The 19864-nt window shown below is 61.6% G+C and overlaps 3 protein-coding genes across 8 annotated transcripts in view; all 3 read right to left on the reverse strand.

The window, feature by feature from the left end:
• PDE4A (phosphodiesterase 4A) overlaps positions 1 to 1285 on the reverse strand; it is a 10660-nt gene extending 9375 nt beyond the window's left edge. The window contains 2 exon segments of the mRNA XM_054518127.1: positions 450 to 592; positions 722 to 1285. Of these exon segments, the coding sequence (XP_054374102.1) occupies positions 450 to 592; positions 722 to 996 (418 nt within the window). The 5' untranslated portion in view covers positions 997 to 1285.
• Positions 1286 to 1506: 221 nt separating this feature from the next.
• LOC118697430 (uncharacterized) lies at positions 1507 to 4106 on the reverse strand. The gene is made up of 3 exons (XM_054518128.1): positions 3972 to 4106; positions 2417 to 3129; positions 1507 to 1521 (listed from the first exon to the last, which is right to left on the reverse strand). The coding sequence occupies exons 2-3, from the start codon at positions 3056 to 3058 to the stop codon at positions 1507 to 1509; spliced, it is 657 nt and encodes a 218-aa protein (XP_054374103.1). The 5' UTR covers positions 3059 to 3129; positions 3972 to 4106.
• Positions 4107 to 11837: 7731 nt separating this feature from the next.
• Positions 11838 to 19575, reverse strand: ELAVL3 (ELAV like RNA binding protein 3). Of its 6 annotated transcripts, none has more exons than XM_054518149.1 (8): positions 19435 to 19575; positions 18133 to 18421; positions 16913 to 17016; positions 16311 to 16464; positions 15361 to 15577; positions 14806 to 14844; positions 14349 to 14695; positions 11838 to 13960 (listed from the first exon to the last, which is right to left on the reverse strand). In XM_054518149.1, exons 1-7 carry the CDS (start codon positions 19441 to 19443, stop codon positions 14350 to 14352), a joined length of 1158 nt encoding a protein of 385 aa, XP_054374124.1. In that variant the 5' UTR covers positions 19444 to 19575; the 3' UTR covers positions 11838 to 13960; position 14349. The 6 variants fall into 6 exon arrangements, with proteins under 6 accessions (XP_054374124.1, XP_036255966.1, XP_036255968.1 ...); XM_036400073.2 differs by having other exon boundaries at positions 11838 to 14097; XM_036400075.2 differs by having other exon boundaries at positions 11838 to 14033; positions 14349 to 14674; positions 19435 to 19574.
• Between the last annotated feature and the right edge of the window lie 289 nt (positions 19576 to 19864).

Here is a 19864-nt window from a genome sequence, read left to right on the forward strand (position 1 = left end):
CCGCAGCAGCCGCTCTCGCAGTCCCGACCATCTGCCGAGCCTCCTGTGCATAAATTAACGGCGCTAATGAGGCCGGGGCGGCGGAAGGACGCGGAGCTCCCGGCACACGGCGGCGCCGTCTCCCCAAGTTGTTTTCCCCCCCCAAAAAAAAACTAAAAAACTTCCCCGCCGGGAACGGGAACGGGAACGGGAACGGGAACGGGAACGGGAGCGGGAACGGGAGCGGGAACGGGAGCGGGGCCAGATGGACCCGGGGGCGGAACCCCCCCCCAAAATCTCCGGGGTCCCCGCAGCGCTCGGGGCCGGTACCGGGATCCCGGGGGTCCCACCGGGAGGAGGCAGGGACGGGGGTCCCCGGTACCCCCGAGTGCCTCTCCGGTACCGGGAGGATGCGGGGGGGCTCCCGGTACCGGTACCGGGATGAGGATGGGGGCCCCCGGTACCGGTACCGGGATGAGGATGGGGCTTCCGGTACCGGTACCGGGATGAGGATGGGGGCCCCCGGTACCGGTACCGGGATGAGGTTTGGGGGTGATCCCAGCTCTGATCCCGGTACCGGGAGGATACCGGGGGAGGGGGGTCCGCCTCCAATCTCGGTCCCAAGAGGACGCTGAGGGGGTCCCGGTACCGGTACCGGGATGGCGCCGGGTGAGCTCCCACCCCCGGTACCGGTACCGGGATGGCGCCGGGGGGTCCCGGGGGTCTCGCCGCCGTCACCTACCGCTTGCCGGTGCCGGGGGTGCCGTGGAGGGAGGAGGGCCAGGACATGCGGGCGCTGCGCAGCCCGGGCCGGTCCCCGGTGTCCACGGCATCCGCCCGCTCCATGGGCCGGGGCCGGTGCCGGTCGGTGTCGGAGAAGCCGCGGTGGCGGATGCGGATCGGGGTGCGGGGCTGGCGCCAGAGGTGCTGCGGGGGGCGCAGGGGGCCCGGGCCCTCCCGGGGCACCGGCAGCGACAGCGAGAGGCTCTTCCCGGAGCCCGGTACCGGCTCCATCATCGCCGCCGCCGGGGGGAACCGGGCACCCGGAACGCCGCCGGTGCCGGAGCCGCTGCCGGTAACGGTGACGGTACCGGAGCGGGTCCCGGAGCCCCCCCCCCCCCTCCCGGTGCCGGTTCCGGGGTCCCTCCTCAGCGATCCCCGGTACCGGCAGCGGCTCCTCCCGGCGCCGGGCTCCGCATGGCCCCGTGCAACCGGTTGGAAAGAGCCGGGAAGAAACCTCCCGGTGCCTCCGGCGCCGCCGCCGGTGCCGCCGCCGGTGCCGCCCCCGCGCCCCGCTCGGCGCCTCCCCCCGCCCCGGGACCTCCCCCGGTCCCGGAACGGCCCCGCCCCGGGACCCCGCGGACCCCCCCACGCAGAGACTCGGCGGCGCCGCCCCCCCCGGTAACCGGGGATCCCCCCCCCCCCCTCCGGTAACCGGGGATTCCCCCCTAATTAAGGCATTCCCCCCTCATTAAGGGATCCCCCCCAATTAAGGGATTACCCCTCATTAAGGGATTTCCCCCCTCATTAAGGGACTCCCCCCTAATTAAGGGATTCCCCCAATTAAGGGATTCCCCCCCAGCCGGGCGCAGGGAGCCCCCAGCCCCAGCCCAGCACAGACCCCCAGAACTGCGGATCTGGGGGGGCTGGGGCTCCAGGCTGGGGGTCCCCCCTGCACAGACCCCGGTTTGGGGGTGTCGTCCCCCACCCCCCCCGTTTCCATGACGGTGCTGTGGGGATGCTCGGGGGGCACCGTCCCCACCCCGAGCCGCGTCCTGACACTGTCCCCATGTCTGTCTGTCTGTCCCCATGTCTGTCTGTCTGTCTGTCTGTCCCCATGTCTGTCTGTCCCCATGTCTGTCCCCATGTCTGTCCCCATGTCTGTCCGTCCCCATGTCTGTCCCCATGTCTGTCTGTCTGTCCCCATGTCTGTCTGTCTGTCTGTCCCCATGTCTGTCCCCACGTCTGTCTGTCCCCGTGTCTGTCCCCACGTCTGTCTGTCCCCATGTCTGTCCCCATGTCTGTCTGTCTGTCCCCATGTCTGTCTGTCTGTCTGTCCCCATGTCTGTCCCCACGTCTGTCTGTCCCCATGTCTGTCCCCACGTCTGTCCCCATGTCTGTCTGTCTGTCCCCGTGTCTGTCCCCACGTCTGTCTGTCCCCATGTCTGTCCGTCCCCATGTCTGTCTGTCTGTCCCCATGTCTGTCTGTCTGTCCCCACGTCTGTCTGTCCGTCCCCATGTCTGTCTGTCTGTCCCCATGTCTGTCTGTCCCCATGTCTGTCCCCATGTCTGTCTGTCTGTCCCCATGTCTGTCCCCCCCTCCCCAGCCAAGGGACCCCTCCCAGCATGGCCGGAGCTCCCCCGGGCCCCCCTGGCTCGGCACCGGCACCCCCCGGTGTCCCCCCGGTGTCCCCCCCCCCCCCCGGTGTCCCGGTACCTGGGGGGGCGGCCCGGGGCCCGCAGGGGCAGCGAGGAGGGGCGCGGGGGCTCGGGGGGCACCTGCAGGGTCCCGGAGAGGCGGCGGCGGCCGCGGCGGAGCTCGGGGCCCGCCATGGCCCGGGGGGGCTGCGGGGGGCGCGGGGGCGTCAGGGGGCACGGAACGGAACGGAACGGAACGGAAAGGCACAGCCAGGAACGGCACAGCGGGGACTGGCACGGCACGGAACGGCACCGCTTGGCAAGCGAGTGGCACAGCACGGCATGGCCAGGGAGCCTCCCCCCGCACGGCGCGGATGGGCGCGGATGGGCACGGATGGGCACGGATTGGCACGGATGGGCACGGATGGGCGCGGATGGGCACGGATTGGCACGGATTGGCACGGATGGGCACGGATGGGCACGGATTGGCGCGGATTGGCACGGATGGGCACGGATGGGCACGGCACAGCATCACCCAGCGGGGCACAGGGCACGGCATCAAACCGCACGGATTGGCACGGAACAGCACGGAGCCTGGCACGGGCACGGAGCCTGGCACGGGCACGGAGCCTGGCACGGCACGGAACGGAGCCCCCCGCCCGCCCCCGGTGCCCCTGACCTGCGGCTCGGGCCCGGCCGCGCCGCTCCGGTTCCGGCTCATGTCGGGTGCTGGGGCTCGGGGCGCGGGGCCCGCGCGGGGCGACCCCGGTGAGTCCCGGGGGGCGGCGGGACCTGCGGGGAGAGAGGAGCGTGAGGGGGGGCCCCGGTACCACCGGTAACCCCGGGAATCCCCGGTAACACCCGGTAAAACCCGGGAATCCCGGGAATCCCCGGTAACACCCGGTAAAACCCGGGAATCCCGGGAATCCCCGGTAACACCCGGTAAATCCCGGTAATCGCCGGTACCCCCGGGCTCCGGGCTGAGCCCCGCCACGCTCGGTACCGCCCGGGGCTCCCGGTGGGCTCGGGGCAGCCCCGCTCCCATCCCGCCCCCCCCAACGGCTCCTCCCGGTACGGGTTGCCAAGGAAACGGCGGCATCGCATCCCGCGGGACCGGAACCAGCACCGGGACCCTCCCCGCGGCACCGGCACCGGCACCGGCACCGGCACCGGCACCGGCAGCACCGCCAGACCCGCAGCTCCCGGCCAGACCCGGATTCCGCATTCCGGGGACCGCCGCGGCTCCGGTCCCGGCCGTTTCACGGGACCGGGGGGGGCTCTGGCTGCGGCAGGGATGGGAGGAAGGGACCGCCCGCTGCCGGTACCGGTGCCGTGCCCGTACCTGGCCGCCTCCCGGTGCGGCGGCGCTGCCCGGCATCCTCCCGCCTTTGTCTCCGGCGGGAGCGGCCCCGGTGCCGGCGGGAGCGGCCGGTGCCAGCGGCGGAAACGCGGCGGGGGCGGCTCCTCCCGCCCCCGCACCGGCCCCGGCCCCGCGCGGGTCTCCGGTGCCGTTCTCGGTACCGGTGCCGTTCCCGGTGCCGCTCCCGGTACCATTCCCGTTCCCGGTGCCGTTCCCATTCCCGTTCCCGCTCCCGGTACCATTCCCGTTCCCGTTCCCGGTGCCGTGCCCGTACCTGGCCGCCTCCCGGTGCCGCGGCGCTCCCCGCCATGGTCCCGCCTTTGTCCCCGGCGGGAGCGGCCCCGGTGACAGCGGCGGAAACGCGGCGGGGGCGGCTCCTCCCCCACCCCCGGCCCCGGCCCCGCGTGTCCCCGGTGCCCCCCCGTGTCCGTCTGTCCCCCCGTGTCCGTCTGTCCCCCCCTGTCCCGTCTGTCCGTCTGTCCCTGCGCCCGTGGGGGACGAGGGTGGAATTTTCCCTGAATCCCTTCCCACAGTCAGGGCAGCGGAACGGCCTCTGCTCGGCGTGAGTGCCCCGCGAGGCACTGGGAGGGAACTGGGAGCACTGGGAGGGAACTGGGAGCACTGGGAGCCCATACTGGGAGCACTGGGAGGGAACTGGGAGCACTGGGAGGGAACTGGGAGCGCTGGGAGGGAACTGGGAGCACTGGGAAGGAACTGGGAGCACTGGGAGGGAACTGGGAGCGCTGGGAGGGAACTGGGAGTGCTGGGAAGGAACTGGGAGCACTGGGAGGGAACTGGGAGCACTGGGAGGGAACTGGGAGCGCTGGGAAGGAACTGGGAGCACTGGGAGGGAACTGGGAGCACTGGGAGGGAACTGGGAGCACTTTCCCATCCAGTTCTGCTCTTACTGGGAGCTCTGGGAGGGAACTGGGAGCACTGGGAGGGAACTGGGAGCGCTGGGAGAGAACTGGGAGCACTGGGAGGGAACTGGGAGCACTGGGAGGGAACTGGGAGCGCTCTCCTGTCCAGTTCTGCTCTTACTGGGAGCACTGGGAGGGAACTGGGAGCACTGGGAAGGAACTGGCAGCACTGGGAGGGAACTGGGAGCACTGGGAGGGAACTGGGAGCGCTGGGAGGGAACTGGGAGCACTGGGAAGGAACTGGGAGCGCTGGGAGTGAACTGGGAGCACTGGGAAGGAACTGGGAGCGCTGGGAAGGAACTGGGAGCACTGGGAGGGAACTGGGAGCACTGGGAAGGAACTGGGAGCACTGGGAGGGAACTGGGAGCGCTGGGGATGATGGCAAGGCAGCCGCGTCCCTTCCCTTGTCCAGATCCAGCGCCAAGCATTGAACGGCTGCTGAGCGGGGTCTGGGATGAGGACGGTTCTGCTGAAATTATGAATGCTGCAAAAAAAACGAGCTTCCTTTGGATGTCTGGGATAAAAACGCTGGGAAAGGGCCCTTTCTAATTCCATTTGGTGCCACCTCCCCCTTTTTTTTTTTTTTTTTTTTGTTTTTATGGCTAAAACTCCATGGTGAGCAATGCCAGCCAAGAGATGAAATGCAGGAGTCCTTGATTCTGCAGTGAGCTCACCTTCCCTTTTCCCTTTTCTCCTCTCTTTCAGGACAGGGAGAAGCACTGAACTCGCCCTGGCCTCGCCAAGGTGTTGGAGCTGCCAAACCCAAACGGGTCCTGACGATGGAGGACTTAAGAAATTACCCAGTCCAACCAAATGCTTTAAAAAGGGAGATGGTTTGGTTATGAAAATATTTCTGCCTGAGACTGGGAAGAGTTAAAGCCCCCAGTTCTGCACAACAGCACAAGGATTTTTTAATTCTTTGCCTTTTTTTTCCCCCCTTCCTTTGAATGGGTTTTTTGTTTCCCCTTGGGCACTGCACACACAATAGGCAGATTTTCCAATTAAGCCATTTTTCCCCCACTTTTAGTCTTCAGTGCAGCCCAGGTGCCAATTGTTCGCTGCTTGGTTTCTGCCTTCCCTTTCCTGCCTGCAGCTTAACCCCTTCCTCTCCTTCCTGCTTTTTGGCCATCTCTGGTCACGCAGATGATGCTGATGCAGATGATGCTGATAATAATTATCAAACAGCTTGGGAATGGTCTGCATCAGGTGTCAGTGACATTAAAAAATGCAGTATATGGACCATCGAGCAATGGATTTAGCAGCAGTTGGACAGTAACCAATCATCTTTCCTTCGAGGCCCTCTTCATAGCATATTTACTTATAAAGGGAAAGCATTTGGGTTTTATTTTAAAAAATACTAAAAAGCACCAACAGCCGGCTTAAGTGAGCATGGGGTGGGAGGGTGAAACCTCTGTGTTCAACCCTCTGGGATCATCACTTGGGCTTCCTGTGCTTCTCAAGCTCTCAAAGTAAAATTGACCCACCAAACTCATCTTTGTCTCAATCCTAATCCCCGCATCATCCTTCAGGTGCATTTCCTCACAATGAAATTGGAGTAGAAAATGCTTTAGGAGATGCTTTGCAGCCCCTTCTTCCCCAAAGGCCCAATCTCCTTTAATTTTTAGGAATGCTCTTCAAGCACAAGGTTTGGATGCAGCCAGTGAGACTCACATTTCAGAAGGACCATCCATGCTCTGATAAAGACACAGCACTTTCAAGCAGGCTGCTGGACTGAGGAGGATATTTGAAACCTGTTGAAATGCAGTTCTAGCAGAAGTGCAAAATGAAATGCACTGTGGTAGAACCGGGAAATGAAATGCTCTTAGACAAGGCTGCTCCCCAAATTGGCTCTGCCTGGATCCACCTGCCCTGCAGCACAGCCTTCTCCCTTTCTCCTCCCTGCCCTCTGCTCAGCACCAACACAAACCTGGGCTATTTCAATTCCTGTGCCGCCATCACCTGGCACTGACGTGTTTGATGAAAATCCTTTGGCTGGGATTTTTCTCCTGAGAAGCCTCAGAACAGAAATGGAACCAATAACGATCTGCTGGCTGTGGAGTGTGGGCTGGAGATGGTTTAGCAACAGGGGCATCTTGGGTTGGTCTCCTGTGCATTGTTTCTACTTGATGACCAATCATGGTCCAGCGGTGTCGGGGCTGTGAGCAGTCCCAGGTTTTTATTATTCATTCCTTTCCAGCTTTCTGATGTCTCCATGCTCTTTTAGTGTAGTTTTAATATCTCATTTTCTTTTAATACAATAGAGATCATAAAATAATAAATCAGCCCTGAAAGGTGGAGTCAAAATTCTCGTATCTTCCCTCGTCCTGGGGACCCTCAAACACCACCAGAATCACTGGCTTGAGCGGGTCTGGGCAGCACCAAACAAAATTAAATAAAAAGCTTTAAAAATGGAAAAATTAAAAATAAAAATTAAGTAAGATTAAAATAACAAAATTAATTTAAAATAAATGAAAAACAACAAAAAAACCCTGTAAAGTGCCGTAAAAGTTCCATAAAAGGTAGTGCCGTAATGCAAGACCCTCAAGCACCACCACAATCACCAGCTTGAGTTGGTCTGGACAGCACCAAATAAAATAAAATGAAAAGCTTTAAAATTAAAAAAAAAATTAAAATAAAATTAAATAAAAAATAAAATTTAAAAAAATAAAAATAAAAAGCTTTAAAAATAGAAAAATTAAAAATAAAAATCAAATAAAAATAAAATTAAAAAATAAAATAAAAAGCTTAAAAAATAGAAAAATGAAAAATAAAAATCTAATAAAAAATAAAATTAAAAAAACAAAATAAAAAGCTTTAAAAATAGAAAAATTAAAAATAAAAATTAAATAAAATATAACATTAAAAAATAAAATAAAAAGCTTTAAAAATAGAAAAATTAAAAATAAGAAAGTAAATAAAAAATAAAATTAAAATATAAAATAAAAAGTTTAAAAATAGAAAAATTAAAAATAAAAATTAAATAAAAAATAAAATTAAAAAATAAACCAAAAAGCTTTAAAAATAGAAAAAATAAAAATACAAATTAAATAAAAAATAAAATTAAAATATAAAATAAAAAGTTTAAAAATAGAAAAAATAAAAAAATAGAAATTAAATAAAAAATAAACTTAAAAAAAGCCTAAAAATTAGAAAAATTAAAAATACAAATTAAATAAAATTTTTTTAAAAAGTGTTACAAATAGAAAAATTAAAAATAAAAAATAAACAAAATATAAAATTAAAAAACAAAATAAAAAGATTTAAAAATAAAAAAATTAAAAACACAAATTAAATAAAAAATAAAATTTAAAAAATAAAATTAATTAAAAATAAATAAAAAACAAAATAAAAACCGTAAAGTGCTGTAAAGTGCCGTAAAAGTTGCATGAAAGGCAGTGCCGTAAAGCGCGACTGTCGCAAAAGGTGCCGTAAAGCGCGACTGCCGTTAAGCGCGACTGTCGTAAAAGGTGCCGTAAAGCGCGACTGTCGCAAAAGCTGCCGTAAAGCGCGACTGTCGTAAAAGGTGCCGTAAAGCGCGACTGTCGTAAAAGGTGCCGTAAAGCACGACTGCCGTAAAGCGCGACTGTCGCAAAAGGTGCCGTAAAGCGCGACTGTCGTAAAAGGTGCCGTAAAGCGCGACTGTCGTAAAGCGCGACTGCCGTAAAGTGCGACTGTCGCAAAAGCTGCCGTAAAGCGCGACTATCGTAAAAGGTGCCGTAAAGCGCGACTGTCGTAAAGCGCGACTGCCGTAAAGTGCGACTGTCGCAAAAGCTGCCGTAAAGCGCGACTGTCGTAAAAGGTGCCGTAAAGCGCGACTGTCGTAAAGCGCGACTGCCGTAAAGCGCGACTGTCGTAAAAGGTGCCGTAAAGCGCGACTGTCGCAAAAGGTGCCGTAAAGCGCGACTGTCGCAAAAGCTGCCGTAAAGCGCGACTGTCGTAAAAGGTGCCGTAAAGCGCGACTGTCGTAAAGCGCGACTGCCGTAAAGTGCGACTGTCGTAAAAGGTGCCGTAAAGCGCGACTGTCGCGAAAGGTGCCGTAAAGCGCGACTGCCGCAAAGCGCGACTGTCGCAAAAGGTGCCGTAAAGCGCGACTGTCGCAAAAGGTGCCGTAAAGCGCGACTGTCATGGAAACTGTCGTAAAGCAGCACTGTCCTAAAAGGGTTCATAAAGCACGACTGTCGTAAAGAGACTCTCGGGACACAGTGGGAGCACTTTAATAGTATCGGCCACTGGGATTTGGCTGCCGCGGAGCCGGTCCCAGCTTGCTGGGCGCTGTTTGAGCTCTTTGCCGCAAGGGGGCGCCCGCAGCAGCTGCCGTGCCGAGCTCTGCTCCTGCCGCGACTCCGCCCCCTGCTGCCGCGAGTCGCCAACAGGACACGCCCCCCACCCCCCCGCCGGACCGCGCGGCTCCGGTACCGCAGTCTGATGGACCCCTGCCGCCCCGCCCCCGCCCTCGCGGTCCCGACACCCGGCCCCCGCCGCACTTCCGGACCTCGCGGCCCCTCCCACCGCTCCCGCCATCCCCGCCTTTGCCATCCCGCTGGTCCCTGCTGTCCCGGCCACCGCGGCCACGCTCCCTAATCCCGCCTCTACGAGCCCGCCCACTGGCGTCACCGGGGCCCCGCCCCCTCCTGCCCCCGCCGCTTCTCCCCCGTTACCCGCGAGTGCGGCCGCTCCCGCCGCCCCCACGTCCCCCTCGCCCCCTTTGCCGACACAGCGGGGCCGGCCGGGGCCCAAGTCCCGTCGCTGCTGCGTCTTTGCAGTGTCCTGCGGCTCCCGGCTCTGCGGCGCCGAGCGCGCCTGGCGCCGCTCCAGCGCAGCCTCCCGTCAGTGCCGGCCCTGCCCGCCGGGCCAGCAGCCAGCCCAGCTCCCAGCGGCTGCACGCTATGGCCCCCCCCGCAGCCGCCTCCCGCCGCCTCCCCGCCGCTCCTCCCGTCTCCTGCCACCCCCCCGGGATCATCTCCCGCTGACGAGGCCGCTCCGCCGCCGCCCGCGGCCGCTTCCCCGCTCCTGCCGCCGCCGCTGCATGGCGGGCCGAGCCGCGCCTTCCCCACCGCGGCCCCCCCCTTCAGAGCTGCTGGATGGCGCGGCTCCGCCGCCGCCTGCAGCCACGGGCGTCCCGGCGTTCCCTTCCACGGCCGCAGCCGCGGCCCCGTTCCCGTTCCCGTAGCTCCGCCGCCTCCCGCACCCCCCGGCCCGCCCGCTGCCATGGTGACTGCCCGCGCTGACTGAGTGACACAATCCACGCATGCGCAGTTGCTACAAGCCCCGCACCAGCGATATCACTCCGCGCCGACTCATGGAACCACAGCGCTGCTTCCGGGATCAGCCGCACGCATGCGCAGTTCCATCTGCACGGCCCCGCCGCCGCCCGCCGCTGCTTTCGCCGCAGCTTTGGCACAGCCCGGTCCCGGTTCCGAGCCGCTGCGTGCCGCTGTCCGGCCACAGCCGGCATCCCTGTGCCCTGTCACGCCGCTTCCGCCGCCACCGGGTCCGTACACGGCACCACAGCAGGGGAAAACTGCAGCGCCTTGCGTGTATCCTTCCGCGTCTCTGCCGGTGCCGGGCACCGAGCGCTCCCCCCCCCTCCTCTCCGCAGCGCGGGACCCTGCACAACCGATACCGAATATGCCTCTGCGTTTTCCCCTTCCACACTCCTAGCACCCAGTGGGACTGCTTTGTGTCACGATTCGTCTGCACAGCCACATCCATGCACACAAACCGTGCGACGAGGAGGGGGAGGCTGGAATGTGACAGCTTCTTTAATAAATACAGGACAGACAGAGAATTATTGCGCCCCTGCAGATCCCGACACAAAATAATTTCGATAAATAACTGTTCCCAAATAGCTCCAGAGTCCCCCCCAGTGTTTGGGACAGATTTCTCGACCCAAAAAGACACTAAACCCTGAAAATTCGCCAGCAGTAATCCCAAATTAGAAAACTCACAAAAATCTTTTGATAATTTTCACCTAACAGACTGGGATGAAGTCAGAGGCCAGATTTGCAAGAAGAAAGTCTAAATCCTCTAGCTACGCCTTTAGAGCCCTCAAACCCATGGCAGCATCCCCATACATGCAACGAACACCCTCAAAACCCTCGCAGCACCTCTAAACCAGCAAATCCCAAAACTGCCCCACAGTGCGTCCCAGGGCCCCCGGCCACATCCCGGTCCCTCCACAGCGCTCACAGTCTGTCTCCAGTCCATCCACCCAGTGATCCCAGGGAAAATGGAGCTTTTGAGGAGAAAAGATGTCGAAATGGAGAGGAAAAAGCTTTTTTTTTCCTGTTGTTTGTGTGATGGGAAAAGGCAGGAAGCGTGAGGGGAGAAAGGGTGGGAAACCTGAGGGGAGAAAAGGGCAGAAAACCTGAGGGGAAAATGGTGGGAAATGTGAGGGGAAAATGGGCAGGAAAAGTGAGGGGAAAATGGGCAGGAAATGTGAGGGAAAGATGGAGGGAAACATGAGGGAAACATGAGGGGAAAAGAACAGAAAGCATGAGGAGAAATGGTGGCAAATGTGAGGGGAAAAGGATGGGAAATGTGAGGGGAGAAAAGGGCGGAAAACCTGAGGGGAAAATGGAGGGAAATGTGAGGGGAAAGGAGCAGGAAATGTGAGGGGAAAATGGGCAGGAAATGTGAGGGGAAAATGGGCAGGAAATGTGAGGGGAAAAGAGCAGGAAATGTGAGGGGAAGATGGAGGGAAATATGAGGGAGACATGAGGGGAAAAGAACAGAAAGCATGAGGAGAAATGGTGGCAAATGTGAGGGGAAAAGGATGGGAAATGTGAGGGGAGAAAAGGGCGGAAAACCTGAGGGGAAAATGGAGGGAAATGTGAGGGGAAGATGGGCAGGAAATGTGAGGGGAAAAGAGCAGGAAATGTGAGGGGAAGATGGAGGGAAACATGAGGGGAAAAGAACAGAAAGCATGAGGAGAAATGGTGGCAAATGTGAGGGGAAAAGGGCAGGAAACGTGAGGGGAGAAAAGGGCGGGAAGTGTGAGAGGAAAATCGAGGGAAACGTGAGGGGAAAAGAGCGAGAAGCGTGAGGGGAAAGTGGGGGCAAACGTGAGGGGAAAAGAGCGGGAAATGTGAGGCGAAAATGGAGGGAAATGTGAGGGGAAAAAGGCAGGAAATGTGAGGGGAAAAGGGCAGCCAACGTGAGGGGAAATGGCCGACACTCCCTCAGCCGCCCAGTCCCTCCCTGCCGAAACCACGAACAAATTCTGCCTTTTAAATTTTTTTATTGATTTTTTTTTCCATGAAAAATACAAAGAGTCGAGTCCAGGGGTGGGGGCCGGGGGGGTCCCGGTCCCCTCCGAGGGGTCCCGCAGTGCCACAAGGGGGTCCCATGGGCACCTTTTGTCCCCGCGTTGGGCCCCCCAAAAATGGGCCGGGGCTGAGGTGGGGACCCCTTATTGCTACTGAATTGGGGGTCCCCTGGCCCCCCTCCCCAAATTCCAGGGCTGGATCCCTGGACGAGGGGACGGGGGGTCAGAGTTTGGGGGGGGGGGGGGGGTGATGGCGGATCTGGACAACGGGGGTCGCTCCTAAATATTTATATTAATAATAATTAAAACTACAAGAAGCTTCACACAGGCACGACACAAAAAAACCAGGAGCCGGGGTGGGTTTGGGGAAGGGTCTGGGGAGAAAAAAGAGGGTCCCGGGGAGTGCCAGGATCAGGGAAAAACCAGGGAAGAATAGGAAATAAATGGGAACTAAACCACTGAAAAGTGAGAAATTATCCCGACGGCGAAGGGAAAATAAATAAGAATCGCAATAATAATAATAATAATAATAACATCAATAATAATTAATAAGAAGAATAATTAAGAATAATTAAGAATAATAACAATGATAAGGAGTATGGGGGAACTCAGGGTTGGGGCTTTTCAGGTGGGGTTCCGCCCTTTTTTTTTTTTTTTTTTTGGACAGGAGGCTCCAAACTCCAGCAAGTGGAGTAATTTGGGGCAAAAATCGCCCGTTTTGGAGAATTTGGGAAGGGAGGAGGGGGAAGTGTGACAAGACACATTCCCCTCCCTCCCAGTTTCGGGGGTACCAGAGCAATCCCTGGCATTTCAGCGCCACTGGCCCCCCCAAAACTTGCCTTGATCTCTCTTGGGGTTCACAAGCTGCTTCCAAGGAACTCGGGGAGCACAAAGCAGGTTCTCACCCCCTCTGGAAAAGGCGATTTTGGGGATTTTGGGGGATATTTCTTAATATTCTGCTATAAAAATAGATGGATTTGGGCCGGCGGCTGCCGAGGAGTCGCCGCTCCCTGCGCCAGCCACGCTCCTCCTTACCTGATAACGGGTAACAGGTCTAATGAAACACCTGATTAATCCTTACTTTTGCTCTTCCTCCCCAAAAATTCCTCCCCCTCCCCCAGAAAATGAAGGAAAAACATGGAAAGAAGGAGAGAGCGGGAAGACGCCCCCCCCGCCCCCCTTCCCCCTTGCTGGAGCCCTGGAGTGGAGGGAAGGGGGGGCACAGCCCCCACCTGGACACACCTGGATCAGGTGAGGGGGGGGCACCGCTCCAGGTGGTCCGGCCACTGCCGGAGTGGTGGGGTTGGGGTACCCGGGGGGGGTCCCAGGTGTGTCCACAGTGTCCTGGGGGGGCTCTCCAGGGCCCCTCCCAGTGCCCTGCAGCACCTGGAGGAGGCCTCAGGGCGCCCGGCGGGGACAGGTGAGGGCGTCCAGGTGTCCGGGCTGTGCCTCAGGTGTCCCCACGCTGTCCTCAGTGGCCATGGAGGGGCTCTCGGGGGTCTCCATGGTGTCTGTGGCGCTCATGGGGGGGTCCCTGTGCTCTCCAAGGTCTCCAGGTGCGTTTCTCCATCTCCTGGAGACCCAGGATGTCCTTGGTGTCCATGGAAGGGCGTGCCCAGGACCTGAATTGGGTTTCTCCGTGGTCTCCATGGCGCTCATGGGTGGACCCTGAGGTCTCCAGGATGTGTTTGGTGCTCATGGGGGGCCCTGAAGGTCCCCGAGGTCTCCATGGTGGGTTTCTCCATGGTCTCCATGGTGTCTATGGGGGGACACTGAGGTCTCCAGGTCTTCATGTGGGTTTCTCCATGATCTCCATGGGGGTCCCCGAAGGTCCCTCAAGGTCCACAAGGTCTCCAGCTGGGTTTCTCCATGGTCTCCATGGTGCCCATGGGGGTCCCTGAAGGTCCCCAAGGTCTCCAGTTGGGTTTCTCCGTGGTCTCCATGGTGCTCATGGGGGTCGCTGAAGGTCCCTGAAGGTCCCCAAGGTCTCCAGTTGGGTTTCTCCGTGGTCTCCATGGTGTCCCTGAAGGTCCCCAAGGTCTCCAGTTGGGTTTCTCCGTGGTCTCCATGGTGTCCCTGAAGGCCCCCAAGGTCTCCAGTTGGGTTTCTCCATGGTCTCCATGGTGTCCATGGGGTTCCCTGAAGGTCCCTGAAGGTCCCCAAGGTCTCCAGCTGAGTTCCTCCATGGTACTCATGGGGGTCCCTCAAGGTCCCTGAAGGTCCCCAAGGTCCCTGAAGGTCCCCAAGGTCTCCGTTTGGGTTCCTCCATGGTCTCCATGGTGCTCACGGGGGTCCCTGAAGGTCCCCAAGGTCCCCAGGTTCTCCACCCCCCTTTCCCCACGGTTCCCACAGAGGGGATCCCCAAATTCACCATCCCAATTCCACCACGGTGCTCATGGAGGGGGTCCCCACATCCCCACAGGAGACCCCCACACCCCCATGGGGTGGGACGGAGCACACCAACCTCAGGCCTTGTGCTGCTTGGTGGTCTTGAAGGACACCTGCAGCACGCGCTCGCCCAGGCGGTAGCCGTTGAGGCTGGCGATGGCCATGGCCGCCTCCTCGTAGTTGGTCATGGTGACGAAGCCGAAGCCCTTGCACTTGTTGGTGGCGAAGTCGCGGATCACCTTGACGTTGGTGACGGCGCCGAAGGGCCCGAAGAGCTGCCACAGGACGCTCTCGTCCGCCTCGGGCGCCAGGTTGTAGACGAAGATGCACCAGCCCGGCCCCGGCGTGCCCAGGCCCACCCCGGCCAGCGCCGGCACCGCCTCGATGGCCAGCGGGGAGAACCTGGGCAGCAGCGACAGCGGGCTGGCCCGGGGTCAGCCGGGGCTCCCGGGGGCCCTCCTGGGCCGGGGAGGGTCCCCGGGGTGGGGTCTGGGGGGTTTGGGGGGGTTGGGGGTGGGGAGGGGGGGTGTTACCTCTTCACCCCATAGGCCACGTTCAGCAAGTTGTCCAGGCTGGGGGAGGAGGGGGTGTTAGAGGGGACAGCGGGGGTGGCCCTGGTGACAGGGGGGGGGTCTCTGTGCCCAGGGGGGTCCCACGCCCCGAGACCCCCCTGTGGGCACTCCCAGGGTCATTGGGGTTCCTGCTCCCACCCCTCCGACGCCCCAGGACCCCCATTCCTGGGGCTATCCCCTATTTCCAGCCACTGGAAATCCATTCTGGGGGTGTCCCCAATTCCTGGGGTGTGCCCCCATTCCCAGCTCCCCAGGACCCCCATTCTCAGGGATATCCCCCATTCCCAGGCCCCCAATTCCTGGGGTGTCCCCTCATTCCTGGGGTATCCCCCCCATTCCCAGGGTGTCCCCCCATTCCCGGTGTATCCCCCCCATCCCCGGGGTGTCCCCTCCATCCCCGGGGTGTCCCCCCCAATTCCCGAGGGTATCCCCCCCATCCCCAGGGTGTCCCCCCATTCCCGGTGTATCCCCCCCATTCCTGGGGGTCCCCCCCATCCCGGGGCTCCCGTGTCTCACCGGAAGCGCTGCGGGGGGGGGTGCAGGGCCCCGTAGCGCCGGGCCCCGGGGCACAGGCTCAGCAGGGCCCCCCCCGATTTCTGCCCGGGGCTGTTGGCGAACTTGACCGTGATGGGCTCGGCCGCCCCGAGCGGCTTCTGCCCGTGCAGGCCCCGCACGGCCTCCTCGGCCTCCACGCGCTTGTCGAAGCGGATGAAGCCCACGCCCCGGGACACACCTGCGCAGGTGACGTGTGGGGGGGGGTCGGGGACAGCCCCCCCAAACCATCCAGAGCACCACAGAACCCCACAGAACCCACAGAGCCCCACAGAACCCCCTAAAATCCCACAGAACCCCACAGAACCCCCCAAAACTCCACAGAACCCTCCAGAGCTCACAGAACCCCACAGAACCCACAGAGCCCCCCAAAATCCCACAGAACCCACAGAACCTCCCCAAAACCCCACAGAACCCACAAAATCCCCCAGAATTCCACAGAACCCACAGAACGCCCCAGAACCCCACAGAACCCCACAGAAACTACAGAACCCCCCAGATCCCCACAGAAACCATAGAACCCCCCTAGAACCTCCCCAAAATCCCCCAGAACTCCACAGAACCCCCCAAAACCCCAAAACCCCCCAGAACCCCCTTCCTGCCTCGCCCACCCACAGACCCCTAAAGGGATCGCTGGGTAACCCCCACAAGGGGAGCCCCACCTCTCCAGAACCCCCAAAATTCACCAGAATCCCCCACCCCAGGGATATCCCACCCCCCCAAATCCAGGACCCCATTCCAAGGGATTTCCCACCCCCAAGAACCCCCCAGAACCCCCCAAAATCCCCCAGGACCCCATTCCCAGGGATTTCCCACCCTCCAGAATCCCCCAGGACCCCGAGGACCCCCAGGCCCCCCCATCCCAGGGCTGTCCCCCCCCATCCCAGGTGCGTTCCGGGCACCCCCGGCCTCACCCGTGACCTGGTCCACGAGGATGCGGGAGGTGATGATGCGGCCGTACTGCGAGAAGAGCTGCTCCATCTCCTTCTGCCCCATGGCCTTGGGCAGCCCGCTCACGTACAGGTTGGCGTCGCGGATGGACGCGGAGCTGGGCCGGGCGTAGGACACCTGAGGGGACAGGTGAGCCCTCGGCACCGCCAGGGACACGGGGACCGCGCACCCGGGGCTCCCACCCACCACAAAGGGACCCACCCACCACAATGGGACCCACAGGTGCCTCCCACCCACCACAAAGGGACCCACCCACCACAAAGGGACCCACAGGTGCCCCCTCCACCACAAAGGGACCCACAGGTGCCCCCTCCACCACAAAGGGACCCACAGGTGCCTCCCACCCACCACAAAGGGACCCACAGGTGCCTCCCACCCACCACAAAGGGACCCACAGGTGCCCCCTCCACCACAAAGGGACCCACTCCACCACAAAGGGACCCACAGGTGCCCCCTCCACCACAAAGGGACCCACAGGTGCCCCTTCCACCACAAAGTGCCCCCCTGAAGGATCCCACATGTGCCCCCCCACCCCAAAGCCCCCCAGGTGCCACCCCCAGGTCACCTTGATGGTCTTGGTCTGCAGCTTGAGCCCGTTGAGGGCCCCGATGGCCCTGTCGGCGTCACCGGCCTCCACGTAGTTGACGAAGCCGTAGCCCAGGCTTTGCCCTGGGGCACGGTGTCACCGTGTCACCGTCACCGGGGTGGCACTGCCCCCTGCGCCCCCAGAGCCACCCCCAGCCCTGTCCCCAGAGCCACCCCGCCAGCCTCGCTGTGTCCCCTGTGTCCCCATGGATGTGGCACTCGGGGGCAAACCTGGGGGGACAGGGACACCAGGGTCATGGGGACAGGGACACCGGGGTCATGGGGACAGGGACACCGGGGTCATGGGGACAGTGTGGGACAGGGACACTGGGGTCATGGGGACAGGGACACCGGGGTCACGGGGACAGGGACACCGGGGTCATGGGGACAGGGACACCGGGGTCATGGGGACAGTGTGGGACAGGGACACCGGGGTCATGGGGCAGGGACACCGGGGTCATGGGGCAGGGGGGGACACCGAATTGTCCCTGCTCCCATGGTCACCATCCATCCCTGTCCCCACAGGTCCCCGCGTCCCCTCTCCCTTCCTATGTCACCGTGTCCCATTTCCCTGTCCCGCCTGCCCATGTCCCACCGCCCATGTCCCCATGATGTTCCTTGTCCCATCTGCCCATGTCACTGTGTCCCATCTCCCACACTTCACATCCCTGTGTCCCTGTCCCTGCCCCATGTCCCCCTGCCCTGGCCCTGTGTCCCCATGTCCTGTTCCTGCCCCTGTCCCCATGTCCCCCCACCCCGTGTCCCTGCCTCGTGTCCCATGTTCCCGTGTCCTGTCCCCCTGCCCTGTCCCCCTCCGTGTCCCCGTGCCACATCCCCCTGTCCCTGTGCCCTGTCCCATGTCCCCATGCCCTGTCCCCATCCCCATACCCTGTCCCTGCCCCATCCCCATACACTGTCCCCCACCGTGTCCCCTGTCCTTGCCCTGCCCCGTGTCCCCATGCCCTGCCCCTGTCCCCGTGTCCCCATGCCCTGTCCCTGTCACCCCCCGTGTCCCGTGTCCCCATGCCCTGCCCCTGTCCCCGTGTCCCCATGTCCTCTGTCCCTGTCACCCCTCGTGTCCCCTGTCCCCGTGTCCCCATGCCCTGCCCCTGTCCCCGTGTCCCCATGCCCTCTGTCCCTGTCACCCCCCGTGTCCCGTGTCCCCATGCCCTGTCCCTGTCCCCGTGTCCCCGCCGGTACCGGTGACCTTGTCCCTGACGAGCTTGCAGGACTCGATGTCTCCGAGGCTGCCGAAGAGGCTCCTGAGCTCCTCCTGGCTCATGGACTGGGGCAGGTAATTCACGATCAGGTTCGTTTTGCTGTCGTCGGCCACGGGGGGGGGACCCGGGGGGGCCCCGTTGGGCAGCGCCGCCGCCACCCCCGGGCCCGGCACGGCCACCACGGGGACGGGGACGGGGACGGGGACGGGGCCGCAGCCCGAGGGCCCCGCGGCGCTGGGAGCCTGCGCCTCCACCGTGCTCAGGATCTGCTGGGGGGACAGGGGGGGTCACAGGGGGGCAGCGAGGGGACGGGGACAGGGCGGGCATGGCCAGGGGACAGCGACAGGGCATGGCCAGGGGATGGGGACAGGGCGGGCATGGCCAGGGGACAGCGACAGGGCATGGCCAGGGGACGGGGACAGGGCGGGCATGGCCAGGGGACAGCGACAGGGCATGGCCAGGGGATGGGGACAGGGCGGGCATGGCCAGGGGACAGGGACAGAGGGATCGTGGGGACAAGGGGGGTCACACGGGGTGTCACAGGGGGGAACCGCGGGGACGGGGACAGCGAGGGGACGGGGACAGCGGCAGTGCGGGCATGGCCACAGCCAGGGGACAGCGAGAGTGCGGGCACGGCGAGGGGACAGCGCCAGCGGGGTGGTGGGCACGGCGAGGGGACAGCGCCAGCCGCATGGTGGGCACGGGGAGGGAGGGGACAGGGCCAGCGGGAGGCGGGGACACGGCACGGGGGACAGTGACACCCGGGTGGGGCCATTGGTGGGGGGGGGGGGGGGGACAATCCCCCCATTGTGCGGCAGCGCCCCCGCCCCTTCCCCCCCTCCCCAATAGCGCGGGGTGGGTGACAATGGCCCTTTGTCACCGGGCGATGGGGACACCCGGGGCCACCAGCCACGGCCCGGGGGGCGTGGGGACAGCGACACGCGGGGACAGCGACACGCGGGGACAGCGACACGCGCGGGTGGCTTGTGCCCCCCCCCCCCCCCTCCGCCCCGAAACCGCCGCGGTTTGGGGAGGGGTCCGCGCCCCTCCCTCGCCCGCGCGTGTCCCCGCAGGTGCCGCCACCCGCGTGTGACGCCGCGTCCCCGACCGAGCGTGTGACACCTCACGGGGAGGGGGGGGGACACCGAGAGGAGGAGGAGGAGGGAGGGGGGGGGGTGGGAATTGGGGGTGGGGGGCGCACGGGAGGGGGATGGGGGGGATGGATGGGAGATGTGGGGGGGGGGCATCCCCGCAATCCCCCTCCCCAAATCCCCGTTCCTACCGTCACCATCGTGTCGCCGGTGGGGGGGGGGGGGGGGGGGCCCCGCACGGCCCCGAGGGCTCGGGGGGCCCGGGGGGGGCTCCGGGGGTCGCGGCGGCGGCGGCGGCGGCTCCGGGCGCTGCGAGCGGCGGCCCCGGCTCGGTCCTTTAAACGTCCTTGGGCGGGCGCGGGGCGGGGCCCCCCAAAAACCGCCCCCCCCCCCACCCCACCCCCCCCCCCCCCCCACCGATATGGTTCAGTCCGCGCCCCCCCCCCCAAAATAGGTGGGTCCGACCGTCCCCCCCCCTCCCAAAAGAGATGGGTCAGCCCGACCCCCCCCAAAAAAGGTGGTTCCGACCGTACCCCCCCCCCGGCACCCAAAAAAGGTGGTTCCGTCCGCGCTCCCCCCCTCCCCAAAGGTGGGTCCGACCGTCCCCCCCCTCCCCAAAGG

The sequence above is a fragment of the Molothrus ater genome, chromosome 36 (genome assembly GCF_012460135.2).
Source record: "Molothrus ater isolate BHLD 08-10-18 breed brown headed cowbird chromosome 36, BPBGC_Mater_1.1, whole genome shotgun sequence".
NCBI lineage: Eukaryota > Metazoa > Chordata > Aves > Passeriformes > Icteridae > Molothrus > Molothrus ater.

Excerpts from the sequence above, each read along its gene's own strand:
- LOC118697430 (XM_054518128.1), bottom strand. The coding sequence starts at position 3,058 with ATGAGCCGGAACCGGAGCGGCGCGGCCGGGCCCGAGCCGCAGGTCAGG.
- ELAVL3 (XM_054518149.1), bottom strand. Across the intron at positions 16,465-16,912 it reads TGCAGACCAAGACCATCAAG|GTGTCCTACGCCCGGCCCAG; the intron begins GTGACCTGGGGG and ends CTGTCCCCTCAG. Across the intron at positions 15,578-16,310 it reads CCTCGTGGACCAGGTCACGG|GTGTGTCCCGGGGCGTGGGC; the intron begins GTGAGGCCGGGG and ends TCACCTGCGCAG.